The 22,293-nt window shown below is 41.2% G+C and overlaps 2 protein-coding genes across 4 annotated transcripts; one reads left to right on the top strand and one right to left on the bottom strand.

Moving 5' to 3' along the window:
• Nucleotides 1–38: 38 nt before the first annotated feature.
• entpd5a (ectonucleoside triphosphate diphosphohydrolase 5a) lies at nt 39–12,153 on the bottom strand. Of its 2 annotated transcripts, XM_039603257.1 has the most exons (15): nt 12,043–12,152; nt 10,289–10,344; nt 6,535–7,065; nt 6,012–6,091; nt 5,567–5,710; nt 5,106–5,181; nt 4,492–4,527; nt 4,053–4,141; nt 3,871–3,950; nt 3,723–3,784; nt 3,522–3,623; nt 2,731–2,874; nt 2,556–2,612; nt 1,621–1,736; nt 39–1,460 (listed from the first exon to the last, which is right to left on the bottom strand). In XM_039603257.1, exons 3-15 carry the CDS (start codon nt 6,977–6,979, stop codon nt 1,377–1,379), a joined length of 1,515 nt encoding a protein of 504 aa, XP_039459191.1. In that variant the 5' UTR covers nt 6,980–7,065; nt 10,289–10,344; nt 12,043–12,152; the 3' UTR covers nt 39–1,376. The 2 variants fall into 2 exon arrangements, with proteins under 2 accessions (XP_039459191.1, XP_039459192.1); XM_039603258.1 differs by lacking the exon at nt 10,289–10,344 and having other exon boundaries at nt 12,043–12,153.
• On the top strand, nt 12,002–22,244 carry si:ch211-163l21.10 (basal body-orientation factor 1). 2 transcript variants are annotated; one of them, XM_031759644.2, is made up of 11 exons: nt 12,002–12,138; nt 12,217–12,469; nt 13,755–13,820; nt 15,637–15,717; nt 15,796–15,876; nt 16,516–16,592; nt 18,694–18,838; nt 19,380–19,870; nt 20,068–20,172; nt 20,953–21,024; nt 21,204–22,244. In XM_031759644.2, the coding sequence occupies exons 1-11, from the start codon at nt 12,095–12,097 to the stop codon at nt 21,304–21,306; spliced, it is 1,518 nt and encodes a 505-aa protein (XP_031615504.2). In that variant the 5' UTR covers nt 12,002–12,094; the 3' UTR covers nt 21,307–22,244. The 2 variants fall into 2 exon arrangements, with proteins under 2 accessions (XP_031615504.2, XP_039459190.1); XM_039603256.1 differs by lacking the exon at nt 13,755–13,820.
• Nucleotides 22,245–22,293: the final 49 nt, after the last annotated feature.

Below are 22,293 nucleotides of genomic sequence, written 5' to 3' on the forward strand. Positions count from 1 at the left end.
TTAATACATTGAAACATACACAAAGCTTTTTTTTCATGTTTTATTGACACATACATGATCTCACTGGATTTACTTCAAATGTACATATTGTCACGCATCAGTGTACTCTGATACTGATGAGTCTGAGTACAGAGGCATTTGGCAGCAGTTGTGCGGCATAAAGTTTTTGCAATGTAAAAGCACTTCTTACCAAATAAGTTTCACTAAGTTTACATTATGTATATACAGCAGTAGTTATTGGAGTATGTTGAATACTAAAAGGACAGTAGAGGCATGGCTTATGAAACGGTTACACAAAGAGTTTAAACATTAATATTGGATGAGGATAATTAAAATACTCTTACATAAACTTTCAGTTATTTAAATATTTGTACAGTTCACAAGAAATACAAATGACTCTGAGCAACCAACAACAAGAAGGAGTTTTCAAAGATGTTATTACAAAAACATTTTGCTGTATTTGTTTGGCTGTGGATTATGAATCTGCATGCACGGTCTACCCTGGATGAGGTTTTCTTTTCCTTTGGTTGTACAGTTCATCACAAAGGCCCCAGGTAATTGAGCCCTGCTTCATAAGATATTTTAATCTTACAGTAATGACTGCATGCTAAAAGAATATGGAATTTAACCTCATTTAAGTAGCAGCATCTATAATTCACTCTGTCAGAGGCATCTCTCCACATCTCTCTTTGCCCCAGGGTCATGGTGAATCCACCATTAATTATGAATATGTACAGCTGTAGAATACATCAAGGTGAGTGACCTTGGCTACATTATCTGCAGTTAAAGTGTTACTTGCAAAGTAAATGGAAGCTATATGATGGTCAGCTGCTCTGTTTTGAGTTTGTCTAAGGCTAGAGAAAATTAACTGGGGTCCTAGAAGATGATTTGCTTCTAGCATGAAAAAAAAATGGATTTCCAAGCATCTACAAAGACTACAATGGTTGCTGCTCCAGCAACTCGTCTCTAAATGTTCCACTGTACTATACAGTGTACGCTGGGGCCACAGTGAGCACCAAAGTACCACCACCTCTTGTATTGCTTCTAAATGGCCTGTCAGGCACTTTATAGGTAGGTGGAGAAGCGGTTTCAGATTAGACACTCGGAGGGAATCAAAAAGGTAAACGTTTTACAAAAATAAAAGTCAGCCCGCCAGTTATGAGCTCAACATACAGTAGAAATAGCTGGCCTTGTAAAAAAATAGTGATTTCTTTTTCAACAGTTCTTGAAGTGTGCTGAGGTTGAGGAGATGAGGGGCATGGTGAGCGAGGAAGCATGGTGGGAGTGGGTGTGTGTGTGGTGATGGGCTGATGGAGGAAGGGAAGCCCCACAGTGACGGTCCCTCTCAGTGCCAGCTGCAGCAACAGCGACCCGCCTTAGTGGATGTTAAAGTTTCTGAAGTAGTCAAAGGTCGCCCCCAGGGCCCAGCTTGTCTCCACATTGTTCACCTTTTTGGCAAGCTGTCGAAGCAAAAGAGAGGAGGCTCTCCATCAAAACCATTTAGTTTTACGATGATTTTAAAAATACAGAGTTGAAGTGACAGGATGTGAAGGTTTTTGTAATCCAGCCTTTTTTTTAATAGCTACAGTAAAAAACCTGTCTGTAATTAATTTCACTCACATGAAGCACCGTGCTGTCTTTAAAGCCAAAGCCCTCTTTTAACAGGCAGGTGATGTATGTCATATCCATGCACAGGAAGGGATTAATTGCCCGGTATTTGGTCATCTTGTTGCACACTGCAAACACACACACATAAAAAGAAAATATCAAAACACAGTTTTCATATATGGCATGAACAGAAGAGTCACATTTTATGCAACAGCATAAAAATACCACCTTTTGTAACTTGTGTGCAGCGTGATTAAAAGATAGCCTTTCTGTTTTGGTTGGCTGAATAATCATGGAGGTGCGAGTAATACAGCTCAAGGTCAGCACAAGGCTGTGGGTGGGTGGTGGTGTTAAACAGCCGAGCACAGTGCGTGTGTGTGTGTTTCAGTATGTGTCAGCCCCCAGGTGGTGTGTGGCTGTCAGGTGCCCTCCTGCCAGGGCCAGACAGACATCCTCAGCTCAGCTGCCAGCCCAGCTTGAGCTAGACTTGTTCCTCCAGACCACGTGACAGCGTTCTCACAATACAAACAGCCTTACATAACACACCAGCTCATTCCTGCTCGCTATAAATGTGGTTCAGCATGGACGTTACAGCTGTCACTTACTGAAAATGATAGGAATGGCATGTGTCAATTGAATATACTTGTGCATTTTAATGGAATGTTAACATATATTTACTCTGTAATAAACTACATTTGACCTGTAATTTGTCTCCATAATGCGCTTAGGAAAATAATCTGTTACATTTTACTGTTGTAACACATTCTTTTTTGACAGGATAAGTTGTGCCAGTTTGGCGTGCCAAGCTTCTGGGCACAAACAAGCCTTTGCTTGACTCTACAGCATGAAGTTTCAGCGGTTAGAATATATATATATAACTTGTAAGATTGTTGGTTTCACTCACAAGTTTATCCAACCCCAGAGAAGATAGCGTGTGTAACTCATACCTTCTTTGGCTCTCTTCTTGAAATCCCTGACTTCAACCGTACCACCTCGACTGCCATCTGTGGAACAAATACAAAAACAAATGTGCAATTTGAATACCTACTTTGTGCAAAACATGGTAATTGGCATGAAAGATAATGGAAAGGCTAGGTGAGTCGCTGGCCTGTGCCTACACACCGATGAGACCAGACTCCACAGCTCTGTCGAAGTAGTAGGAGAAAGCATAGAAGATGCTGCTGCCTCTCACTTCGTATGGCTGGTGAATTATTCCTTTGATCACCTTCATGACCTCGTAGTAGCACAACTTATAGCCGGCGTATCCTGAGGAAAGAAAAGAGCAGGAGGTGGAAGAAGATTTGTGACTTAATGTTGCATAGAGGAAGCAATGAAAGGAATGCAGTTCAGAACACTGGGAGCCTCACTCTGAGGCCAGCCAGCGGTTGAAGCTAGGGGCTTACCAGATAATATACAAGGGAAGCCCCAGAAGGGCAAGTTTCACACAGCCCCATGGGTATGGTTGGCTCACTTGTGCCGGCAAAACCATGTGCTGACAAGAGCGGCAGCTTGCACAGCCCTGTTGTGCTGTCTATTTTTACCACATAATTGTGAGCAAGCCAGATCAAGCTGCTCGTTACACAAAAAAATAACAATTCAGGGACAAGCCCAGCATCTTTTGGCTACTCGACTGTGGTATGGGAGTGACTGCCTTATTTGTGAACTTAACTGACAGTTTTCTTTTCGTTTAAATACAAGGTTGACTGCAGTATAATTGTTCAAGAGGGAAGACGGAGAGGGAGAGAGGATGACAAAACATGCATTCGGCGCCAAGGTTAAACTTTAAAATGTTCTCATGTGAGACTGTATTATACTGTACGCTATTGTGTTCCAGAGTTTGGAAAGGAATGCATGGATTGTTGGAACCAAGACAGTGGGAATGCAATCGAAACCTCAGAGTGCTTTTATCTTACCGTCTGGAATCCCGCTAACTTTATAGGTGGTTCCTGAAAAAGTCACATTTTCCCTGAACTTTTTCGGGAGGCATGAGCTAGAGAAGACTTTCCAATCCAGACCTGGGAAAACAAACATTAAAAAAAGTTTTTTTGTCTTTAAATCAATACATTTATGAAGGAATGACAAGAAAAATGATTAAAGTTATTAAGACACCCTACCATCAGCTCCCAGTGCTCCAAGAGTTGCAAAGCGAGCTGCAAATAGTCCATTTCCAAGGTAGCTGTATAATGATGACATACAGTTAGGGTCAATTTAAAGACATATATGCATGTCCTGCTTTGCATAATACTAAAAATATGGATTTACCTGTGTGTGTAGAGCTGATATGTTTGATTGAAGAGGTCAAAGTTGGCAATGTAATTAGTTGGAGCAGACTGAACTGTTTTCTGTTGGATTAACAGCACATGTTTAGTTTCCTGGTGGACTTTTGGTTAAAAAAAAATATATGTATATATATATATATTTAACATGTAAAAATGTTTATTCACCTTTGACTTCGGGAGGAACGTGATCTGTGTAGATCCTCCGCCCAAATCCAGAATCCCAACCGTCCTCCTTGTGTTGGAGTAAAGGTGACCTAATGGCAAATAAGCAACAAGTTGAACACAGGGCACAGGATAAGAACAATTAAGTCCATCGTCGGTGTAATAAAAAGTGCATATTGTTTTAAATCTACTAATTTCCTAAGTTGTAGTTAGAATTTCCTGTGTGTTCGTGTGAAATACATTTGATGGTATCACAGCGGTGTGAAAAACGTGAGGAAATATTGCTTGTTTTTGCAGTCTGTTTTGGACCAATGATTCAAGCTCATAACCTCAGAGAGGAGACAAGAGTCTTTCACTGAAGGGCTTCTGTGTACACTGGAGCCTCAGATATGAGCCTGCTGACCACTAACACCACCATAGCAAAACACAAGCAATGTCTTACCTGTAAGGAAGTTCACTGTGACCCAGGCGAGGACTCCTAAAACAGCACATGGGTGAAAATGTCAGCATGAGTCAATCCCTGAGAAGTGATTACAGCTGAGTTATGATAAATGTGCCCATTTAAACAACTTTAAACCCGCAGAATAACCTGCGAATGACTTTTAGTTTGGTTCTTCTTCATTAGGCTGATACATAAATAGCAGCTTTCGGTCTAACTTGCACGACTGCTGAGCAATCCAGGTAATTACAGTTGTCTCAGATGTAAAAGTTATTGCACTCATAAAGTGAGGATAACAAATAGCGCATACTCTGTGATGAAACATAACATAGTGAGGGTGTCTTAATGAGTGATGTGGAGGCTCACGCTAAATTAAAGGGCGTGGGGCAGCTTGCGCTCACACTGCCATATTTATTTGTCTTAAATGAGGTAGTAACAGAACTCTCATAAAAAGAATTACAAGAGCAGCATTGTTTGTCCTCAGTAAATGGGGCTGTTAAAGCACCTGGTCAAACAATACCTCAATTCAAAAATCGTAATTTTTAAGAAAATAAAAATGTTTTGCATACTATAAACAGTCCAAATGGTAATGATGCAATGAAAAAAAAATGACCCACCTTCATTTTTGCCATTCATGATGGTAACACTGTTGCTTGGCACATAGAAAGGGGATTCTTCAAACACTTCTTGTACCTGTGGAAAAGATTTAGTCTACTTAATATATCTTCAGCTGTACAATCATAGTAGACTACATGATCAAGCGTGTCACTCTTTGTCATAAAAGTCTTCTCAACCCCCAGAAGACAAAATGTGGGCTCTTGCTTTAGAGTGACAGATAACTAAACCACATGCACGGCTGGAACAGTAGTCTGGATAATACTTAAAATGACAAATATGGTTACTCCACACAACCCCACAACAGCTGTTCTTTGCAACACGATAGCCACCAAACGGGCAGACATGCTGCCTTTTTTTCTGTGACACTTGTAAGCACTTAGTGGTTTCTCATCCCGTTCCTTGGCGGGACGGCTGGTGTTTGTGCCAAACTGTCTGAGGGCAGAGAGAAAACGTGCCTCACCTCCTTCAGAAGAGCCCTGGCCTTGTCTTCAGGCAGCAAGCGCAGACCTGCCGTGGCCTTTAGGACCACCGGGGTTCTTCTCCAGTCCTCCTCTGGCACTGTCTTCTTGGCAATCCTCAGTAACTGGCGGATGGTGTTGCCACCCTATGGAAGAGAGAACAAGGAATATATCGAAAAATATTTTTAAAATATATATTAAAAAATTTTACGTTCAAACTTTGTGGACATTTCTTTAGAGGTTGGTGTTTAAAAGCAGCTCAAAGGTGAGGTAAAATCAGCAGATATTTTTATAATTACACAGTGTTTACATCACATGAACCCAACCCAAAGAAAATCCCAGCGGTTTTGTGGATTCATGACTTAAAGGTATGTGTTTGTGTTGGGGGTGCCTCCCCATTGTACCTGATAATTAATAAAGAGCTTTGGTGTAAATAGGCATCCATACCTCTTCAGGGTCGTCCTTGTAAGAAGACAGTCCAGGTTTGACTGCGTGGTACATTTCATTGTCCAGAACTGGAAGCTCAACTACAAAAGAGAGAGAGAGAAAAGAAAAAAGTCAGTGAACAGATCATAAAACAGACAGACAGTAAAATGTGACATATTGTAATAAAATAAAATAAAAAGAAGGGTGACTGAAAAGCTTTATTTGTTTATTTATTTATTTTTTCTTTTTACTTTTAATTACTGTGGATATTTAGGCTGGAGCTTTGACCTACATAAAGCTTGAATTTTAAAAGTCTGCTTCCTACACAGTTGAGTCAGACGGGTAAATTAAAAGTCTCATCTACTTTTAGAAGCTGCATTGGCTGTGCACTCTGTCGGTGCATGTCTGTCCTTACACCACACAGCGAATGACCTAACAGCAAACAGAGTGGGAGTCAGCGGCATGTGCAAAATCCCTACTACTGGTTCAGAGACAGAGCGAGAGAGAGAGGGAGGGCGGGAAGGAGAGCGAACCGTGCACTTACCGGGGTCTTTCTGAATGAACTTGTAGATATGGATCCTGGTGCCTGTGCTCCCAGCGTCAAACATGATCCCATAGAAAACGCGACTCGTGTTGAAATGAGAGGACCGCTCAGGCGCGTGATCACGCGCAGGATGCGCGTGGTACCGCTCAGGTGCAGGATGCACGACTTCGGGCACCGGGTGGAAAGCTTCTGGTATGGTGTGGGTGACTTCAGGTGCCGGGTGGAAGACCTCGGGGACCTCCCGGTAGGTCGGCACACGGGGTTGCGAGACTTCAGACACCGGGTTGGATACCTCGGGGAGGAGGTTCTCCGTGTTGGCGGAGTGCTCCCGGTAGCGGTAGAAGTGGGGGATGTAGCGATGGTGGCGGTAGTAGGTCGCCTCCGCTAAGAGGTTCCCGGCCAGAAGCCACACGTATAGAGAGAGGAGCAGGCTCGGCGTGGCCATTGTTTTCACAGCCAGAGTGAAAAGTCAGCTGGATTAAAGAAGAGAAGCCCTGTGGATGCTGAGGCAAAGGAAGGCTTGCAGGGGCCCTGGAAAGAGAGAGAAGTGGAGATGAGGAGAGGCAGAGTGGATGCGATGCACACTCAGGACTGTCCGGTCATCTGTTTACAGTATATAAAGACATAAGGGCTTGGCACGGGGCCATATCCAGAGCAGTCATCCACCAATCCTGTGGCGGTCCATCCCAACTCCATCAGGAGTCTCCCCCCCTCCCCACCACCACCCTCCTCCCGTGAGCTGAGCTAAGCTGACTGACTACCTGCCTACCAACAGCATTTCCTTTTTTCTTTTTTTTCTTTTTTTTTATATGTATATGATGAGGATTATTTTTGGCCATGTTTTTCCCCTCCTCATCTTTACTGGTTATTCCAAAGCCCTGGAAAAAAAATCCCTCAGGAAAGGAGAAAGGGGTTTATAAAGAAGTCAAATGAATGGCTCACACTGGAAAAAATTCCAAAGAAATGGTCCCAAAATACTTTTATGAGTGCATTTAGGACTTGTATAGTAACTTTGCCTCAGAAATGTCTCCATCCTACAACTCTGGACTTTCACTACTTCACAGGAGCTCAAATGTTGCTGCTGCTGCTTAAATTAGGAGTGATGCAAGTTTATATTTGGCACATCTGCAGAGTGTCACACCAGTTACTGTAGTTTGTAACATTTTGAATGTCTTTGTTATAGGATCGTGTTTGCACTGATTTGGGGATTAACCTCTACCAAGTAAGTATTCCGGATTTTTGTTAGGAAGAAAAGTAAATTACTTTGAAAGCAACATTTTATTTCAGATTGACAGCTGGACATAATTATAGCTATATTGTATTATTATTATGTACAATATCTACAATAGTATGTTTAGCTGTCAGAGTAATTGTGCAGTTATATATGTATTTATATACAAAATTTAAAAGATTTTCTCTCCTCGACCGTCTCTTCACAATCCTACTATGATCACCATATGAAATCCGCTGCAGCTGTTTCACCAGCCTTAAAAAATGCAAATGTGACCTGCAATCCAGCTGTAATAAAAGTTGAAAGAATGTTAGCAATCATCTCACTCCCACTCATCTCTGTGTTAACCACAGGCTTTCCAAGGGAAAAAATATTTGGGCTGCAAAGCACGTTTCATGAGAGAATGCATGAGTAGCTGTTTCTCCAATTTAGGTGGGCGGCTGGCATGCCATCATAAGCCATGCTGTAGAGAATCATCTAAAGTTTTCTCGCGTTACGTGTTTCCTGGTTAATGTTGAGGATGCAGAGGATATCCCACATCAGTGGAGTGCAGAGGCAACTGGGAGACCTTACGTGAACTGAGATTTGAACCGAGCTGTGATATTTTTCACCCACTTTGAATCAACAGAAAGAGGACAGAGATGTGAAAAAAAAGAAGGCGCTGGTAGTCTAGCAACTAAGGCATCCCTGGAGAAGTAACCCCATCTCAACCCCCGTTTCGACTCACGCAACAACCGAGGCAGTAACCGAGCTATGGGCCTGACCAGCCAGGAGGGTACGGGGGGGGGGCAGAGGTCCCATCAGTGGGCACAAGAAAGTGCAGGATGTCCACGGAAAGGACAATGTGGGGAGGGTGGGGCTTGGCACCAGAGTGCACCCATCATGCCATTCCCCTCCCAGGACACTCAACTGTGCAAAGCACTGTTCCAACACTGTAATTTGGACTAAAAATAATGGACTTTCTTTCCTCCTTCCTTTTTTCTAAATACTGTGGCTACTTTTTTCAATCCTGTGGCTCACCAGAATGGTCGTTCGCCCCTATCAAAGCGTACATGTGCAGGACCTCTCACTACATCTATGTGCTCATAGATGTCACATTGATATCGCACTTGTAACATGGCTGCAAGTTGCAATTGTATGAGATGACGTCAACAAATCCTGAGTAAAACCTTTCTATTAGAAATAATAAAGAAGTAATTTATTTTTTTTTGATTTGCTGAGTGAGTTTATTCTTAAATCATTGGTGCTTATGTTCAGACACATCCTGGGGCTACTGTTGCAATTGATATGTATAATGTGCAATGTTTGGACAACTCCACCTTAGGACATTTAGTGCTTCTGCCATGAATCACAGGACAATTTAGTTTTCAACACACACCTATATTTATGTTGCCACTAAAGTTGTGCAACTGGAATTTTTCTCCGTGTAAAATGTCACGTTAACCGAATATGTAAAACAGGTATTTAAGAAACAAATTATTATATTATTGCAGAATAAAGTTTAAAAAATAAATAATTAAAAATAATATTTTGCTATATTCTGAGTTCAAGAGTGAACTGCTGCTGTAAGCCTGCTGTGCAGTGCTTGTATGGCATGACACAGCACAAACACGCTGTGTTAAACAAGAGGTAGTTTCAATTCGGCGTTTGGTATTTTGTTCAAGTTAACTGAAACCGTAAAGCATGAGAAGGGACCCCAGCTTTGTAATCTACACTGTGCAATATATCATTAATATGCTGCAATGTTACCCTCAGGAATGCCATGTTTGTGGGTGTCCTACCCCAACAAGTCCATTGAAGAGACCCAAACCTTGTCATTACAATTCCAATGATAATGACAGCTTTGAAAAGTTCAGGGTTATTTCAGTTTGCTCTCTTCACTGTCATAGTAATTACCTTTAAATTTAGTCTTCAAGCTCTGTTCACGATGCCAGAGCACTGAACGCCCCTATATGGTTCAACTTACAGTATAGCCACACACAACTCGTATTGCGATATCTACTTTTCTTCTCTTTTTTTCTTCTTTTTTTTCCAATTTGATGAATGATTTGCACTGGACACTCAGGCTCCTGCCTGCAGAAAGCTGAACAAGATGATATGAGAGAATTTAGTGGTTTTGAGCTTGAATTATGACCTGCACTAACTTTACATTGTTTCTATTGGATGAGTCTCTTCGAAGATGTAAGCCAACTGCATTTATGTTGATCATAGTGGTTTTCCCATAACCTCGGCAAAAAACAACTGTGGGGATAGCAAAGAAAAAACACACAGTTCTTTTCAGGACAACATGGACAATACTGCTGACAGGAGCCAAATGTGTCTCATGTCATCATGTGGGAGGAGATCATGTGAAAACAGATCCTGTTTGATAGAGCCCAGCTTGAGACGACTATAATTACAAGACAAGTGACAAATACAGACAGTCCTATGTCAGCCTTGCACGTTGTTCAGCAGAACAGACATTTGCACATCATCTCTGACAGTGATTGATTGAGTCATCGAGTAGCTAACTGAACACTTTACCTGTAAAGAACAAGGTCGGAAGTGCTCTTCTGCAGTTGGAGATACAAAATACAAAACTGCAATCACAAAAACGAAAAAGAATGAGTTACTTTTGGCTTTAATTTATCAAACGACAGCAAAACACAGCACCTTTATGACACTTCATTGCAAAAACTATTTTTTTTAAATATTCAGCCAATAAATAACTTGTTTAATGTTTGCAGCCAAAGGAAAAGGGACAGTACTACATGTAAACTACATAAAATTTTTCTATAGGGGTGAAACCAGACCAGCATGCAGTTCATACAGGCACAGGTTTGAGTAATGTAAGAATATTAATTACAAATAAATAAGTTATTGCTGGGGCATCTAAGTACTTTGTTTTCATGGTCATCTCTTGTACAGGTTGGCTCACCATCACGGCTTAAGCCATTTGAGCCAATGTTCGTCTTATCTGCACCTTACTATCATAAAATGGCACAAAACTTGTCATTTAATTTGTCTATATTATCTATATTTTCTTTTTCTTTCTGTCTTCTCCTTTCTTTTCTCCTCCAGCAGCTGCTGGCAGTGTAATGGTGTGGGGGATATTTCCTTGGCTGCCCATGTCCATGCCTTTATGATCACAGTGTAACCATCTTCTGATGACTGCTTCCAGCAGGATAATATTTTTTCACCTATTTCTAACAAGGAATACTTAATAAAATTGCAGGTAAGTGTGTAGTGCAAGATAAAGAAAAATCACTAACAAGCCAACAATCTCTTTGGAATAGCACTTAAAGATACTGGAAAGATACTGAACATGAACTATCCCTTTCTGTAGCTGCTTCTAAATACACATCCTCTTCCACTTCTCTTGCCACAAGGTTTTGTTTTAAGCCCCCAAATCTTTCTAAGCAACAGCTCTCACATAGGTGCTTAGACTCCATTAAAAGTTGGAAGGCTCCCAACGTCCTGGTTTGTAGCCCTGACAGATTTGTGTCTAAGGTAATGGAAACTCTAGCACCCCTTGCCACATTTGTTAAATAATATCAGGAACCTTGGAATAACTTGTGACTCCGATTTCACATTGGACAATCAAATCTCTGGTTTGCTCTGGTTTTTATTACTTAAGAAATATTGCTAAGTTAAGTGTCACTGTATCAGGCTGTGAACTGGAAACTGTTATTCATGCATTCATTTTATTTTGTCTAAGCAAAACCTCCTTGGAACGACCGAAGGTTGTTTAGAACCCAGCTGCAGGATTTCTGACTTAGTCTTCCGAGTAAGTAAGAGTGTTGCTGACCCAGGTGCACTGGCTCCCCATTATGTTCACGGTCCATCTTAAGATTTTGCCTTTGACTTTTAGAGCTGTGGATAGACAAGCACCATCATACATTGGAGACCTTTTACATGCACATGTCCCAAGTAGGTCCCTGAAGTTATGTGACTAGTGTCTGCTGGTTGTTCATCATAAAAGGCTGAAAACTAAGGACACAGAGCTTTTTTAACTGTGCCACCCCCACCCCAGACTCAGGAACGCTTTCTCTGTGGGCTTCAGATCTGTGGACTCGGTTCTCTTTAAAGAAAAAAAACAAATACCTATTACTATTGAATAAAAAACAACGGAATTGCTGGAGACGGCTAGCAAAACCATGTTAACGAGCTATTTGTTGCATATCAATAAAGTTTATACAAAAAAGTCTACCTCGTGTCCTTGGCAACAACCTTTGACCCAAACATTCCCAGCAGGTTACTGGAGCTACTCATCTTTCAATGTTATTATTTGCTCTCACCTTTTCCTCTTTATTCTAGCACTCGGTTGTTGTAGCAGTAATTGTAGCAGCGATGCCGACGAATAAAGCCTCCAAATCTAAAAAGGCCAAAGGCGGGTAAGTGTGCGTTTTGTTGTTGTTAGCCGAGCTGAAGTACAAACGGAAACTTGAACTCCTCTTTGGGTTTTGTTTCAGGAAAGAAAAGAAGGAAGGCAAACGGGACTCGAAAACGGACAAAGAGTCGGACGTGGAGAAGGCCAAGGCCAACGCCGTCCTGTGGGAGCTGAGGTTAAAGGCCACCGAGCAGTCCCTGAGGGACTACACCGAGTCTTGTCAGAGGGTGGCACGCGCAAACGAGCATCTCACCAATCAGCTGTACCACGCGGAGAAAGACGCGATCCATATAGCAGGCCACTGGGAGAGACAGCTGGCAGCTAAAGAGGAAAAGGTCAGAGATTAACTCAAACTGAACATTTTAAAGCAGTGCCAACCGAAAGTACAATAAAAGCTAAAACCAAAATGTCAAACTTTTATATGTTAGGTGTAAATCAGGGGTGTCAAACGTAAGGCTGGGGGACCAGAATCGGCCCAACAAAGACTCCAATCTGGCCCTCTATGACTTTGGAAAGGAGGGCATAAATGTAGGATTTCTCTACTGATATAGACTTCAGACCAAAGATGAAGCCAAAATTAATCAAGTCATAGATAAACAATCAAATGATAGAAAAGTTTCTGTTTTTTCACTATTTACTACAAAAATGTATGCTTTATATCCACAGTGGAAAAAAAATGAATAAGAAATTTACAGTGAATTAAGAAAAACCTTTTGTTTTATAATTACAGACAGTTTAGGCAATGTGCTACCAGAACGTTTTGTGTAATTTTACACATTAATTTCTTATAATTTGAACCAACATTTAAATTATCAGTTGTGCTGACAGATTTCTGTCATTTACTACTGTAGCATTTCTTCATATGTAGAAAAGTGAGACCTACTGCTGAAATTGCACTTCTTTTCTTTTATGAAGATATCTCAAGGATTAAATGTGTACTTAAACTTCTTTCCACCAACAGAAAGGGGAGATTTACTGGTCTGGCCCATTTAAGATCAAAGTTGGCATAGATTAGGATAATTTCTACATTCTATATGCAACACCATAAAAAACAAAAAATAATTTATTGAATAAAGAACAAGAATACTGCTGACCTGGCCTATAATGACACCAACCTCTCTCCCAAAAACCTTGGTAGTCCTAACGAGGATCACCCTGTACAATCGCCAGTGCCTAGTGTCCTAATTCCTAGTTCCCATCTTAGCACCTTAGCACCCCCGTTTTATCATTATTTCTATTTCTATTTTCATTAATTACCTCTCCTTTTCAGCATTCTTATTACTATCAAGAAGTAATAGAAATCGTAGCAGAAGTAGTGATGGTGGGAGTGGTGTTATTACTAATGTTATTACTAATTATATTGTTGTTGTTGTTGTGATTTTTTGATATCACACATATTCACATATGAAAAACATCAGTAATTTCCACATTTCTACTTTTTTCTCAAAATAGATTTTTGACTTTATTTTTTAATATGATCAACAATATTTTTTTTCTTAATGTGGCCCTCCGTCGTAATGTGCAGTGTGTGGCCCATGAATATGTAAAATTAGGTTGACAGCCCTCGTGTAAGTGATCAATGTGGTGTTTTCTTGGATGATTTAAACTGTCACTTTACAGATTTGTGTGCTGGAGAATGCCTTACAAACTCAGCAGGCGCTTGCCCGAGAAGAGAAGGACAAATTGGTGAGTTCATATAAAACTCAGCCACACTAAAAGAAAGACGGGCACCTTCAGATCTAATTTGGTCCACGAAACATGCTCCACATGCCTAGTATGTACATGGCAGAAAACTCCAGTAGAGCTTGTGATTTACTGTACTCGTGTTAAACCTGTAGCATCACAAAAATGTGCTGCGCTGTGTCTCAACAGCTGTCTTGTGTGCAATTATGTGGATATTTATTATGTAAGAAAACAACCAAACAAAGTGACCATAAAGCAAAAAACAAACCCCACACATTCCAAGTTACATGGTCTAATGTTATTTAAATCCACGTCAGTGGCTACAGGGGGAAAAAAGTGCTTGGTTGGAGAAAAGCAGTCTCGTTGCTGGTCTTGATGTGTTAACCATACCTCACATATCACACATGTCTTTACACTAAAATGCAATTTCAAGTTACATAACATGCCCTAAAGGAACTTTTGACTCCTCCATCCCTGCACTCATCTTCTTATAATTAAAATAAAGAAATTTTGCATCGCTTGCTTGACAAATACAAGTGGAGACAAAAAAAATGTACGGAAAAGCCTTTTGCTAGCAGCTGTTTTCCATCCTCCAGCTCTTTTTACATGATGGATGAAAAAAGAAGCCTGGTTTGGACAAACTTAAAACAAGCCTGTTACATAAATGTATGGACCTCTCACATACGACCAGTCAGTGGAAAATTCTGTGGCTAACTCCAGAGATGTGACCCAAAACTTGCTGTTTACAGCCCTTTTCTTACTGTAAGGTCACATGAGCTTAATGCTTAGTCCTTCCTGGAAGACATTGAGTTGGCCTAGGATGCAGCGTTGGCATATCGGGCCTATTTTTGCCACCCTCTCTTGGCTTTCAGTGAAATGTAGAATTCATTTTAAAATGTTTTTTTCGTGGACTCTACATGGTCTGGCTTATACTACAGGGCTGCAGCCTCTTTAATTATGTTATCAGTGTTTTTTAACTGTTTTTAAAACCAAGAGGCGACCACGTTTTTGATGTTTTAGCAACCACAGCCTTCCCCCTTCCATCAGGTCAGCTGATTCAGTAGTTTGTGCTAAAAGCTAATTTCTGTTGGTTATTGTTTCCATAAACATTCACTCCATAGCTTTTATGTCAGTATGACTGCTTATCTCTGTGTAATGTATGTTTTGATGACTATCCAAACTATTCCAATAGTGAAGCACTTTGCAGCTGTGTTTTAAAAAAGCTATTTTTATAACTGTCCTGCATATGTTCAATTTGCAGCATCAGGAAAAGACAGATGTAGGCTATACTAATCACTGTGAACTTTAAACTGGAAGGTATTTTTGGAAGGCTTGACCACTTGATAGATCACACACAGTGAAAATTGCAGATGACGCAAACCAGCTTGTGTAAATACTGTCGACTGGCTCTCTGAAGTCGACAAATGCGTACGGAGTTATCTGCAGAATAACGATTAGGCCTAACGTTGTAATCAGATGGTTGATAGCCTCTCATTTACTCGTCATGTACATGTTTGTGGGTGCGTGTTTTTCTAGTTTCTCATGACTTTGGTCATTTTGTCACATTTTGCTCAGACTGACTTCTCCACAGTAGCATCTTGAGGTATTTAGCATGAGTGATCTGTGCTGAAGTTGGTTTGCAAAAGAGCATTGGCCATTTAAACTCCACGATGAAATCTTCCTAAGTATTACAAGCTGCACTTGTGGGACTTTTGCACCAGATCCAGTCTAAGTGGATTTATGTGTACAGTTGCGACATGGCATTTAATACCCAGGATTCTGTTTTTGTGTCTGTGTGTGTGTTTGTCTAATTCAAAAGGTCAGTGAGCTTAACATGATCCAGGAAGAAATGAAGAAAATGAAAGAGATAGAAGTCCAAAGGGAGCAGGATATCGTTCACGTGAGGACACACAAAAAATTGTTATTACATGTAAGGATGTTAAAATGCGACCACTAACCATGGCTTTTCATATTCCAGATGAAACAAAGCAGCGATGATGCTTACAAGAAGCTAATGCAACACCTAAGAGAGAAGGAGGATCAGTTCTTAAAAGAAATGGTAGGAAGTCAGAAATATAATCCAAAAATTCTCCCCCGGGTTTGGAACTACACTCACTGGTCAACTTTGTTAGCTATGTCTTGCTACTACCAGCTTGGACCCCCTTTTGGCTTTAGAAATGTCTTCATTCTTCACGGCATAGATTTAACGAGGTGCTGGAAACATTCCTCAGAGATTTCTGTCCATATTAACATGACAGCAACACAGTTTCTGCAGATCCGTGATGTGAATCTTCCGTTCCACCTTGTCCCAAAAGTGCTCTTCCTATCAGCTTAAAGCAGTCTGGCCATTCTTCTCTGATGTCTGGTATCAACAAGACATTTTCTCCCACAGAACTGCTGCTCACTGCATATTCTTTCGTTTTTTGGCTGCTGTCTGTAAACTCTAGAGATGGTCATGAGTGAAAAATCCTGAGCAGAGCAGCAGTTTCTGAAACACTCAGAACCATTTGGTACCAAATGGTCAAAGTCACTTAAATGACCTTTTTCCCCATCTGATGCTCGGTTTGACCAGGTACAAATGTCTAAATGCGTTGCGTGGCTGTCATGTGATTTGCTGTTTTTCAAAAGATGTTGGTGAAAAAGAAGCTTTAATATTGAAAGGTGAAAGAGTGAAAAAGCTTTGTAAATTTCCCTTCAGGAACGCTTGGAGAAAGAAACAAAGGCATGCAGTCAAACAATGGCCAAGATGGCGGAGGACCACCGTGAAGCCATTGTGTGAGTGCTTTTTTTGTTTGTTTGTTTGTTTTGCTGTCACTTTACAGTCTAATTTTGCTCTTTAAATTGCACTGTCATGCAAAGTGCAAAGAGAAAATAATTTACTCATATGAGTGATTATGTATAAAAATAGATTCAGCTAGAACTGATGTTATTTTTCATCATGTTCCAAGGAACACATCCTCAGTCATGCTGCAGGGAGGAAAAAGTAAAGTGTGTGTGTGGAAGACCATAGTTTATTACTTTTGAGGCCATAAGATGTGCACTGCCTCTGCTGTGTTTAGTTATTTTTTACAGCTCATAAAACATTTACATTGATACTGGTGTGGTCCTGTCGGTTTGATCTTAGTGTCGGTAATTGATTTAATTTTGGACACATGTGGGTGATCTTAAAAAGTCAAGTGCAGTCATTCAGTTAATTCACTTTACAAGACTTACAAAAGAAAATGTGTGCCCTATGTCCTTATTATATTATTCTAATATGCACTACTTAATAACTTTGAAATATGCAGTCATGGTAAAAATAATATTCTCTTTCAATTACATTCAAGTTTTATGTATCAGGACATCAACAGATGACATATTCGTCAAGGACATCCTTTAATTAACAAAAACTAAGCCAGAATAAAGAAACAGTGTGTGAAAAGTACATCCCCACCACCTTTATTGTCTGTTTAAAGCACACTGAGTTGAAGTATAATGAAATGTGCTGTATGAATAAAATTGCCATCGTCATTTAGCAGAAATAACGTTACTGTGTGACCGTGTGCCTCTTATATCATTGTGGAGGAATTTTGACCCCCTCTTCTTTACAGTTTTGCTTCAGTTTATTGAGGTTTGCAGCAATTATTCATGCACAGCTCTCTTAAGATCCCACCACAGCATTTCACTTGGGTTGAAGGTTGCGCTTCCATCAGGTCTGTTTAGGCTTTTTCTTTTTTTGGCCTTTCTGTTGTAGATTTGATGCTGTGCTTGGGATCATTGTTCTGACCATTGGCATGACCGAGTTTCAGTCAAGCTTTAGCTGTTGGACAGATGGCCTCTCATTTTGACTCCAGAATACTTTGGTGTACAGAGGAGTTCCTGGTCGACTCAATGACTGCAAGGTGCCCAGGTTCTGTGGCTGTAAAACAAGCCCAAACCATCACTCCTCCACCACCGTGCTTGGCAGTCGGTTTGAGGTATTTGTGCTGATATCCTGTGTTTGCTTGTCATGAAATATGGCACTATAAATTATGGGCAACAACTCCATTTTGGTCTTGTTTCTCCAAAGGATATTGTTCTTGAGGTTTTGTGGTTTGCTAAGATGCATCTTTGCAAACCAAAGTCATACTGACATGTCATTTTTTAGAAAGACGAGGCAAAGATGCAATACTTGTTTGTTTTGTTTTTTTCTTGTACTGTAGTTACATTCTAACTGGGGCCTTAGTACTCTTTTTTTGATTTATCTTAGCTGGAACATCCACTTTTGCAAAGATTAGCAACTGCCTTGAGTGTTTTCCACTTGTGAACAATCCTTCACTGTAGAAGGACTTCAGATTGTTTGAAAATGACCTTGTAACCATTCCCAGATTCTCTAAGATCATTGCTGATATCTTTCCCAATTGGAATTGTGTCTACACACATCTGAATGCACCAGACACACAAACTGCCAAAACCTTTGCTTCTGTGAACATGGTCACATTTCAGATCATTTGAGTAGCAGCATCTGACTTATAGTTGTTCTCATAATCCCTGTGTAACTAGTACTTAGTTTTCCCCATACACTGCTTCATCAGCCACGTTGATCTTAAAACAGTATTGACTCAGTATAATATGCCATGTTTTATAGATCATCTGAGGTTGTATTTATCTTATTTTAAGTGCTCATAAAGACTAAACACTTTTTATTGTGTCCTGATGCACAAAACCTTAGAACTGACAGAGTTTATACTTTTATTTACATTTTTTTGGACTGTATTTCACAAATAAATAAATGAATATTTCTTGGAGTAGGCTAGGAATTGACTGCAAATACTGCTGAGCACAAGATCAAGACTGGTGCGTGTTCATAACTGCTGATTAATTTTTCAGTGTCTCTTTTACACTGTATACTGTTTAGGCGATTGAAAGATGCTTTGCACTCTGTGATCAAGGAGCGCGATTGCCTCAGGGACAAGCTGAAATATCACATAAAGGAGGCAGAGGATCTGCAGAAGTTAGCAAAGTTACTGACTGAGGAAAACACCTCACTGGCATTGGACAAGGTATGTTTAAACCAAAGGACAGCAAACACCAGAGTAGCTATTAGGCACCAGCGGCCCCTGGACAGAGGCCGTTCATCTCCATAAAGACATTTTAAATCGCTTTCAGTTATGAAACACTTGTCAGATCTGTGCAGAATATATTTCAGGTGGTTTTTCCCTTGTGTTGTTTACTTGTGCTGATCCTGTGTATTTTGCTTGTGGTCCCACTCCCACCCCCCTCATCTTCTGACTACTATCCAGCCTCTCAGCGGTCAGTGGTTGTGGTGAGTTTCCACTGGTGTCTGGGTTCAAATAAAGTAGCTTATCCTTGGCCGTTTTCTGGCTGTGATTCTTAAACATAAATAAATACTGGGCACATTAATCTTACCTCTGATGATGACAGCTAATCAGTAGAGTAAACCTGGCTTACTGAAACTTTGACCACTCACTGAGCAGAACAGGCTGGAACACAAGTCAATATCTGTTCCTTGTTCTACACTAGAATAAAAGTGAGAGGATTTTCTAAAATTAACTCTGTGTTGTCCGTTTCCTGCTCACCCAGAGCATGTTGGAGTTGACGGTAAAGGACAACGCAGCACAGTTGGGGACTCAAAAACAGAAGCTATCTGAGCTGAGGGCCGAGGTGGCTTCCCTGGAGGAGGCCCTACAGCTCAAAGCCGTGGAGATTGAGCAGCAGGAGAAGAAGGAGAAGGCGAACCTGGTCACCATCCAGGCCAGCCAGGTGGAGCTGGACAAGTTGCAGAAAGTGCTCGCGATGCGAGAAAAGGAACTGAAGCATGTGAAGCAACTGGCGAGCACCATTGTAGCAAAGCGCCAAGAGCTGGAGGAGTTCTTCCATGAAGCACTGGGTCGCGTGAGGAAGGAGATCAAGGACAGCAGGCTCCAATACAAAAAGGAGGCACTGCAGAGTTATCGTAGGAGGTTTAGAGAAGCCACAGCAGGAAAGATAAAGTTCCCACCCATCCGCACCTTCCATAAAACTGCCCACAGTACCAACTCTGTCTATTCAGACATGGAGGCGGCTGCGACATGGTAGGTCTCCTGCCCTTCTCATCCTTTCCATACGCCGTGTGTATCTTCCTGATATTTTTAATTCCTTATGTTTACTAGTGCTGATTCCCAGCTTGTTCAGTGGTCAGGAAACATCTTTGTGGTTCATATTCATTAAGTAAAGGAATTTACACAACAAAAGTGACACTGAAATGTGATTTCATCTGCTTGTCTTGAAGGACGGATCGACCAGGGAACGAAGTTGAAATCTCTGATCTCACTTGGGAGCAAAAGGAACAAGTGCTTCAGCTTCTCTTTGCTAAAATGAATGGATGCAGGGAAAGGTAATAAAACACTGCAATTATTTGTTTATGTTTGACTTAGCAAAAGTCATGCTGGCTGCTTTGTTCGCTCATTGACTTCATCCCAATTTTAATACATTCGAATCCTTTTGTAATCCCCCAGAATGAACTGACACTATTGCAGCAATTAACTCCGAAGAACAAAGTGCAGTGACACTGTGCAGTGGTTCAGTCACAGCTTCTGATGACTCCTCCCTCTTTTTAATGTTTTAAACAGCCATTTTCTCAGCAGAAGAGGATACCATAAAACATCAGTTAGGCTTCAAGCAATTTTCTTTTCCATGCAGCTGCTTAAAAAGAATGAAGAAAGAGTCTGGGCACAATAGTAAAAATAGGCCCAGGCCGCAGAGTCGTGTGCTTGGAAACAAACATCTGGTCACGTCGATTTGCTTTCAGCCTATTGGCCTCTCTTCACGTGCACTCGCAGCTTATTTTGTTCTTTGAACACTTGTGGTCAGAGAGCAGCTGGTAACATGATTTTCAGGAAGGAGTGTGCAGGAGAGCTGGATGTATAGGGGCAAGGCAGGCATGAGGAGAAGTATATTCAGGTTAACCTCGGTCTGGCAGCTACACCAGCAGAATAACACAGAACATTTGGCAGCTGAAGTTTGCAGCATGCAAATCCATGTGCGTTGTACTGACCCGGAGTAACCCCTTCGCTAGACAGCCTGGAGGCCTCAGTGAAAAGACACCACTGTGCTAAAACATGACTTTTCACTGTGAGGTTCTGTATTTAACCGCAACTCCGCATTTTCCTGACAGCCAAGTCAGCCGACAGGTGGCTCTGCCGGCCTCCACTGAGAAGAGGAGCTTCACGGAGAGCGATGTAGCCGGGTAAGACGCTGAAGGAATGCACAAGAATAAAAACTGTACCTCATCCTTGCAATTAAGAAGCCCTTTAAGATTTATTGGTCCCCACATTCCATGTTTAGCCAAAAAAGCAGCTGCTGTGAGAACATGAGTGCCTACATGTGATTTATCAACACAGTGGCATGATGATGACTTTCTTCCAGAATTAGAGAGGAGCTGTCCCCGGCGACCATCAGCACCCCGGCGCCATCAGAGTCCACGCTGCCCTCGCGGCCAGCCGCCCAGCCAGATACACACATCACGTGACCTCCGAGTGGCCTCTGTGTCTCACATTAAACTGTGCTTGCGTGTTTCTTCAAGAGTGTCAACTCAACTAGAATATAGGATGTTTGTTTGTGCTTGTTCAAAATATCTTACCATGCACGCATGTGCGGTGTGGCATGCGAGTGCTTTTGCACGTTCTGTCTGTTGTAACTCAGTTAAAAAAAAAAAAAAAAAATCTATTTGTGACTACAGAGTGCTGATAAGAACAAATGTAACAGATGACATGAGGATTTCACTTTACTCACACGCCTCCTCATTACCTCCACTTACATCCTTTTTTTTTTTGCATATTTGCACCTTCCAGCAAGGATGTGACAAGCAGTTAGAACAGAAGTAGCATCTTATGATGAGCTGAACAGCTGGGTCACCTGTACAAATGAATACATTTTGTATAGCCGCTGTTAATGTTAAGTTAGAATTCAACGCTCAAGGTGCACCCTGGACAGGCCAGTAGCCAATGGTGGAGCCTGATTTTACAGTTGTGGGCACAGTTGGTTCACAGAACCCCCCCATCCACACCCACCCATGTGGTAAGTGGTTAAAAAGAATGGATGGATAGGGGGATTGATCATTTTTGAGGGGTTTTATCCTTTATTATGATAGAAAAGGTGACAGTAGATTGGAAAGCTGGGAGAGAGCAGGGGAAGATGCTCAGGGCTGTTTCAAACCCAGGCCTGTAAAATTTACAGCTTATCGGTCAGTTGCTCAATCCGGTGAGCTGTAGTGGTGTCTGTGTATCGATAGATTTGATATAACGTGTCAGCACATTGACTCTCCTCATGTTACTGACATATTAGCCTATATTATCTGATGAGTCATATACACAGCACTAGAACGTAAGCTTGATAAGAATCAGCACAGTGGAGGTGCAGCATTTGCACATTAAGGCACTTGATGAATGGATAAACATGAGGCACGTTTACAGGAAGATGCCTCATTGTGGCAGAGTGGAAAAGTTTTCCAGGTCAC

The sequence above is a fragment of the Oreochromis aureus genome, linkage group 19, assembly GCF_013358895.1.
Source record: "Oreochromis aureus strain Israel breed Guangdong linkage group 19, ZZ_aureus, whole genome shotgun sequence".
In the NCBI taxonomy this organism is placed as follows: Eukaryota; Metazoa; Chordata; class Actinopteri; order Cichliformes; family Cichlidae; genus Oreochromis; species Oreochromis aureus.